The 8,387-nt window shown below is 34.0% G+C and overlaps 1 protein-coding gene across 1 annotated transcript; it reads left to right on the top strand.

Annotated features, from left to right (window-relative positions):
- The first annotated feature begins 5,525 nt into the window (after nucleotides 1-5,525).
- On the top strand, nucleotides 5,526-7,393 carry LOC112523260 (WRKY transcription factor 22-like). The gene is made up of 3 exons (XM_025132782.1): nucleotides 5,526-5,943; nucleotides 6,362-6,472; nucleotides 6,601-7,393. The coding sequence occupies exons 1-3, from the start codon at nucleotides 5,531-5,533 to the stop codon at nucleotides 7,085-7,087; spliced, it is 1,011 nt and encodes a 336-aa protein (XP_024988550.1). The 5' UTR covers nucleotides 5,526-5,530; the 3' UTR covers nucleotides 7,088-7,393.
- Nucleotides 7,394-8,387: the final 994 nt, after the last annotated feature.

The raw sequence follows: 8,387 nt of genomic DNA, 5'->3' as shown, positions 1-8,387 counted from the left end.
TTTTTAGAGAATTCTTTATATTTGAAGAAATTTACATTCTCTCCTACTTTCTCTATTTTGGAAAAGGTTTTGGAGAATCTGTTGAAGCAATAAAAACACCTAAAACTTCATTTTCTCCATTTTGGAGAAGCTATTGGGTATGCTCTGATAAGCTCTTCATATGTAGGGAGGGAGATGATATAAACAAGTATACTAAAATAGAGAAAAAATGATTTTAACAAAAAAAAAAAAATACTCTAACAGCTATGTCATCTTATCTATACTATATTATAAAACATTTGACAAAAACTCTTAAAACCCATTTTTTATGTATAAAGTACTGCATATTGATGCATATTACTTAAAATTCAAAATTACAAGTAAATTATGCATAAGTGCAACTTATTAAAGCTCCATGTTTAAATTCGTATAACTAACTGTAGATAAACATAATCAAATAGAGGATAAACATCTCATTTTGAAATATAAAAAATCTAAAATATAATTAGGATAATTATCGAGTTCTAACAAACTAATTAATTATTATATTTATAAGAAAATTATATTATTAAATCAAATATAAATTATTTCATTATTGAACCTAAGTTAAATTATAATAAAAAAAATTACACAAAAAATAGGAATTTTAAATAGTTAATTTAATACTAATACCGATATATTTTTTGTCAAAATTTTATGATATCTTCAAATTTATAAAAATCATTGTATTTTCAAAATCACATAAGATCATACTATAACATCGACTGAGATAAAAAAATAAAATAAAATATTAAAATCAAGATATATCTCGCTGTATTGCGCGAGTACCCTTTTAGTATACTAAAATTGAGAAAACATGAGAAATTGTAAAAATCTCTAAATTTAAAGAAATCTTTAATTATAGAGAGAGAAATTATTATTTTAAATAATTTCCCACCAATTAGAAATATTTATAATAAGTTATAGGATAGATAAATAATATTTTATTCAATTTATTGAATATTTTAATAACATAGTTAATATTAAAATTGTTAATATAAGATAGTTGTTAGAGTTGAATTCAATTTTTTTAAAAGATTTTGACTTTTTTAAAATATTCAACAGTTATGCAATGTTTTCTTTAAAATAGAATATTAAGAGTTTCTTCAACAGTTATGTTAAAATGGAGAAAAGTGAGATTTTAACAATTTTTTGCTCCAATAACTATGCTATATTTTATGCTAAAATAAAGACAAAAAAGGTAAAAAAAATCCCCAAATGTAGAGAGATCTCTCAAACTCTATATTGAAGAAAGAGAAATGATACAGGAAAAGTTCAAAAAACTCAACAAACTTTTTCCATTTTGAATGGTTTAGTCGTTACTAGGGATGGTAATAGACCCCGACCCGTCGGGTAACCCGGTCCACCCGCCCCGATCGGGGACGGGGATTCCCCGAAAAATCGGGTCCCGGGGATGGGGACGGGGATCCCCGCTTGGCGCAATCCGGGGATGGGGACGGGGACGGGTATAGCACTCCCCGCCCCGCCCCGTACCCGTTTTATATATATATATATGTTTTATAAGAATTTGGGCTTTGGGATTTGGGCCGTAAAATGTGAATAATGCATCCTCCTTAGTCTTTAGTCTTTCCTCCAGCCCAGTCCACACTCCACACTCCTCACTTTTCTCCTAAATCCTAATCGGCTAATCAACCTAATCTCTTGATTGACTGATTCTCCTCCACGACGCTGCTGCTCTCTCCCGACCACGTAATCGGCGACGACGACGGCGACAGGCCGACGGCAACGGTGACAGGCCGACGGCGACAACCCACGGCGACAGGCGACAGCTCTCCCTCTCTGGACTCCGGCTCTCCTTCTCCAGCTCTTCCTCTCCGCGCTCCGCCTCTCCAGCTCCCCCTCTCCGGACCTCCCTCTCATCGCTTCGCCTCTCCGCGCTCCGCCTCTCCGGCTCTCCCTATCCGCGCTCCGCCTCTCCGGACTCTGGCTCTCCCTCTCTACTGTTTTTTCTCAGTGGCGGATAGAGGTATTCTTCAGCCTTCTTCTTTACTATAAATTTTTTTTCAATAGATAAAATTGCTACACAAGATTAGGCTGTTTATGCTAGGCTAAGTCAAATACAAATTATGCAATCATTGAATCACAGTTCCAATAACTTAGTTTGTAGATAGTTTTGGTTTTTTTTAAAAATCCCCGTTTCCCCGTTGGGGATCCCCGTTCCCCGTTGGGGACGGGGACGGGAATGTGATCATAATCCCCGGCGGGGACGGGGACGGGGATGGGGACACATATGAGGGATCGGGGACGGGGACGGGTATTGGGGTCCCCGCCCCATCCCCGCCCCGTTACCATCCCTAGTCGTTACACTATTTTTTGAATGCAAAAACTATTAAAATTTCTTATATTAAATGATTAAGTCCTTGAATTATTTTTATGAGTGAAAAAATCATTAACCTTTTTTTTTAATGAAAAACCATTAAATTTTCTCTTTTTGATTGATTAATCTCTGAACATTTTTTAATAAATAAATAATTGCACTTTTAAAAATTGGTTATCTACATACTTTTAACCCAAAAAGATTATATTAATTGACGAGTAAAAATTCAATACTTTATTTATTTTATTTTTTAAAATCAGATTCTTAATTATTCAAAATGTGAAAGTTTAATGGTTTTTTCATTCAAAAAATAATTATGAATTAAACCATTCATAACTAGAAACTTTCTTGGGTTTTTTTTTTTTAACTTTCCCGGATAATATTTAATTTCAATTCACCAATAAGGGACATTGAAATTAAATGTTAAGAGAAAAACAATATTTTATTAAATGTATTAAGTATTTTGATAATATAAATAATGGTAGAATTGTTAAAATAAAATAATTGTTGGAATTGAATGTAATTTCTTTAGAGATTCTAATTTTCAATAATCTATTTTGGAAAAAAAAAAAAAAAAAACTATAACATAGATGTTGGAGATGTTTTAAAAGTCAAAATCTCTAAAAAATTACATTCAACTTTAAAAGTTACTATATTTTAGCAATTCTAATATAAACTATATTATTAAAATATTCATACATTTATTTTGAATATCTCTTACTGGTGAAAAAGTATTAAAATAATAATTTCCCTCTCTATTTAGAGATTTCTCTAAATTTAAAGATTTTTACAATCTCTCCCTTTATTTTTCTCTATTTTATTATACAAGATAGCATAGTTCATGGAGCAAAAAAATTGCTAAATGTCATCTTTTCTCTGTTTTACCATAGTTGTTGAAGATGGTCTTAATATTTTATTTAAAAAAAAAAAATATATAACATAACTGATGGAGATACTTTTTGAATAGAGCCAATGTTGGAGTGAGTGGAGTGCTTTCTTTTTTGCTCTCTACATTAGTTAAAGTATAAACATAAGAAGTTGACTCGGCTCGTTCAAATGCTCGACTAAACTTTTCGAGTCGAGTCGAGCTGATTCATTCAATCAAACTTTTTATCGATCCAAACATGCTCATATGGTCATGAATCATACAATAAAGATATAAAATTGTCAACCCCGAGCCTATAAATGAGTTAATCGATCGTGAGTTCGAGCCCATAAACAAGCATCGAGCTCGATAATTCAAAAAATATTCGAGTTCGAGCTTGAGTCCTATATTGAAAAAGTTATTCAAGCTCGAACCTAAAAATATTTTCAACCTCGACTCGAATAACCTACCACTCAACTCAGTTCGTTTATAACTTTAGTCGGTTTCCGCCAGTAGATTTAATTACATTATCGTTTTAATAAATACATATTTAAAATGAAAAAAATATTTAATACTGTGATTTTTTAAATGAAAAAATATTAAATTTAAAGGTAATTACTCTTTGAATATTGATTATTAATTCTTCATTTCAAATTTTAAAAAAAATTATATTAAGAAAAATAATTAACTTGGAAGATCGAAAACCGCACGTCACGCGCTTAAAAGATACAATACAACATACGCTTCAAAGACGAGGTGCCCATTTTGTCTTATTTTAATTATTTTATATATTTGTCGGCAAGTGCCAAATTTTTAAAATTACTAAAATACTCATCGCACACGCGTCACACAGCGGCAAGATAGTGAAAGTAGCAAGGGACCATTTTGACCTTTTCGTTTTATTTTATTACATACCTCCCTTTGACATTTTTAAAGTCAATCACCCTACAATTGTAAGGAAAATTAAATAAAAAAGGATATTGTAGTTTGGTATACGATGTTTAGGTTTTTACAGTTTTGGCACAAGTTTTATTAAAACTTTGCATTTCCTTATTCTAATAGACTATATTTCTTGTTAAAATGGTCATGATTTGACCGTGTTTGAAAGAACTTTTGAAATGCTAGTAATATGCTTTTCGGTTACAACGAATGAAAGATTTTGTGGGTCTTGTTATGGGCTAATATAATCAGTTGTGTATATGTACATTAGTCTGTTATCTTGATTAGTCATTAAAAGTACTTTAGTTAATGGGACCATATCAAACCAAGTAAATCCTACAAAGGATGGGTTTGAGGGACTTGAGATGCATACAGAGTCATAGACCTAGAAATACTAGAATGAATGTTTCAGTTAAAGATGGTGATTTGACCCAACTCGATGAGGAACCCGACTCACTCGACCCGAATTGGATGGGGATTCCCCGCTAAAACGGGTCCTAGGGCCGGGGATCGCCAATAGACTCAAGCTAACAGATATTCTTCATGGGTTTGACCGGCGACGAGATGTTAATCCTCGTACTCGTCGGGGACTAGGGCCGGGGATTACAAAATCCCCCCCCCCCTCCCGGTTGCCATGCCTAATTTAAGTGAAACCCTTATAACTGATGTGATTATTAGTGGTAAGGTTTTGTATTTTTTTTATTAACCTGGATATCCAACCCGCTATGCGAGCCAACTAATCCCAGGACGACCACCTGTTTTGCAAGTAGCCCGTAGTCATCGTATTTGAACCTTCGTGGCCACAAGGGGGGGTTTTTGTTCATTCTTGGATTTGAACCTGTGATCTCCAGACATTTTTGTTTTTTGGAGTCAAGCTCAAACCAATCAGACACCACCCTTGTGGTTAGGTTTTGTAAACTTTGTGTGGCAATTTAAAAGAAAATGTAAAATATTGTCGTGATTTGTGAGAAGTATTAAAACTTTTGGACCACTAAGTAAAAGATAAAATAAAGCAAAAGAAATCCAAAACCCTAATTTGTCCAGAATCCTTGTGAAGGCCAGCTACCACTCTCTTTTTGTTCTTTAATAATATTAAAATATCATATAATCCGTTTAAAAAATATATTAAATTATACAGACTATTAAATTAAAAAATATTTAAAAAAGACAAAAAGAAATATATCCTTTGGAAAAAGTAATATTCTGAATTAATAAATTACTATATTTTAAATCCAACACTTTTCCATTTCACACCCAATATAAATTATAATATATATATATATATATATATAATCATCTTATGTGCATCATCATCGTTTCTCTCTCTATCAAAAGTCAGCGCCTTAATTTGTTTCCATTCTCCTCCCTACATGGACGTTGATTGGGACCTTCAGGCGGTGGTCAGAGGCTGTTGCTCCACCGTCTCCTCCGCCACTACAACCACCACCACCACCACCGCTCCTACTTGTCCTGTAGATGCTTACAGTCAACCACACTCAAATTTTTATGGAGAAAATTTCATGGGTTTTTTCCCAGATCTATTTCAACCAAGAAGAGATAACAGCATCGAACAGTTTTTGAATGATCTTTACAATCCCATCCATTTACAGAAACCACCTCCTTCCCCTCAAAGTTTGCCAATCTCACCTCTTTCTGTTCTTGGAGGACTTCAAGATCCACCGTACCACCACCACCGGAAACAATTTCAGGGAAAGCAGCGATCTTTAGGCATCTCTAGATGTACAACTTCTCATACACAGAGTACCACAAAGTTCAAGAAAAGGTACAAAGCTTGTATTTTTATCAATTTCATCTGGATTAATTTGTGGGGTTTTGTTAGATTTTACGTTTATGAAGTACCCTTGAAGCAAATTGATTTTCCAGATTCATTTTCTTGAAAATTATATACCTATTCATTTTGCTTTTTAGAGGCTATGACATGTTAAATGAAGAATCATGAAATTTGGGAGATACTCACATGCAGAAAATTAAAGTATCATTATTTTTTTTTATTAACTTTGATATCCAACCCGCAGCTATGTGAGCCGACTAATCCCAAGATTACCACCTGCTTTGCAGATAGTTTGGAGTCACCGTATTTAAATCGTGGTCATTTAGGAATTTTTATTCTTCCTTGGATTTGAACTTTAAAAAAAATGTAAAATTGATTTTGTTTAGTGTTCTTGATTTAATTTTGACAGGAAAAATCAGGTTAAAAGGGTATCCCAAGTGCCAGCAGAAGGATCGTCTTCTGACTTATGGTCTTGGAGAAAATATGGTCAAAAACCTATCAAAGGCTCTCCATACCCAAGGTTCCAATTCTTCTCTCCCTTTAACAAATTATTTATTAAAAATATATATAAATAAATGATTATAAATTGTGATCATTTCATAATTATTGTATTTTTATTGATTTAATTACTGAAATTTTGATAAACAGGGGATATTACAAATGTAGCACTTCGAAGGGTTGTTTGGCCCGAAAACAAGTGGAGCGGAATAGATCCGACCCGGCTATGTTGATCATCACGTATACCGGCGAACACACCCACCCGGTTCCCATTCAGCGGAACTCTTTAGCCGGCAGCTCCCGCAACAAACCCACCGCCTCCGCCTCCGGCGACGAAGACAACAGAAACAAACCTACGTCATCGCCGCCTGTTTCTCCGACAGCCAGTTTATCTCCGGCGATGGAAAAGATGGACGAAAACGAGAGAGATGACACCGACGACGACGATAACGACTTCGATGTCTCCGGCGTGGTCATAGACGAAGATATTTTTGATGGGTTGGACGAGCTCGTTGGTTCGGCCTCTGGAGACAGATTCTCCGTTCACCATGCCACGTCAAAGACAGTTCCGCCTTTTCGGTGGTTATCAAACAACGTAGCTACCACAACCACCACCACCGCTGCCGGCCGGAGTTGACTTTCAAGAATTGACTTTTACTTTTTCTTGATGAGATTAAAGCGTATATAGTCGCCGACTTTTCCAAATCATTTTCCCAGAGCATAAACTTCTAAATCCAAAACAAGCATGTTTTAACGAATTGTACCGAAGCAGTTTTAGTTGCACTTACTCTGGATTTGATAATTTTAGCTTTGGAAAAGAGGGTATTATTTTTTGTGGTTTTTGAGGGAGAAGGAGCCGTTGGCAAAGTGAAATGGGCTTGTGTTTAAAGTAATGGTTGTGGTACAATGTGCATTATTTATTGTACAATGTGCATCATTTATTGTACTTTTTGTCGGGATGTGCGCATTACTTCTTTAGGCAAAAAAGGTATGTAATCTTTTGTGGCTCAAAAAATATTTCCATCGTTTTTACTTCTTTTTACATTAATATTCATTATTTAATTATTATATCAAATTAAATGTTTCATCTCTACCTTACGAAGGAAGATATAATAAACTTAATTTTTTTATCAATATATTTATAAAAATAAAATTGGATTTTTCTTTTAAACATCAAATACAATTCTCTTTTTAAAGTTTACTAGAGTAGTACTTGCGTAATGCAGCGAGACACATCTCGATTTTAATGTTTTACTAGTTGTGTGTCCGCGCAATACGGCGGGATGTCAAATTTTATTGTGAATAGAGAAATTGACACCTCAAACATGCTCAATGTATCTTACTCAAAATCAAGATCCAAGTCGATAAGATGTACACATACATTCATAGACCGCCTACGACATAATGTGAGACTTAACTTCAGGCCGTTTACTCAAACGCTTATCTGATAGGTGTTTACTCATAAGATTCAACACTCAAACTTACTTTAGCAGGGCATAAACTTTCGTCAAAATCATTCAAATTGAAATTTAAAACTCCCAAGATGTTAGTCTACTTGTGGAACTGCAACCATTTGTAAAAAAACAAATTGTTTGTAAATAATTATAAAAATAAACATATTTGATAATGCAATTATAGATTCAAAGAATAGAGTAAGAGAGGCCAAAAGGCCCCCTGAACAATCAATCTTCTCGTCATTGGTAAATTACTCCTTAAAAAAGTGAGGTATATCAATCTTCTCGTCACTTAACTTACCAGGTAATACCTCAGTTCATTAAATGACATCTTATACAACATTTTTTTTTCAGTAAGCGCTTGTCCTTGTTGGACTGAGCTTGTATATCCTATCCAGCTGCAGCCTGATTATAATCCAAATCTAATGAGCTTGAAGGAGCTTCAGCAGTAGATAAAGCTTGTACTCTTTCTGAAGGCTTCTT

Source organism: Cynara cardunculus (genome assembly GCF_001531365.2).
Source record: "Cynara cardunculus var. scolymus isolate 2C chromosome LG 12, CcrdV1, whole genome shotgun sequence".
NCBI classification, from domain to species: Eukaryota; Viridiplantae; Streptophyta; class Magnoliopsida; order Asterales; family Asteraceae; genus Cynara; species Cynara cardunculus.
This window is presented reverse-complemented; position numbering and strand designations above follow the sequence as displayed.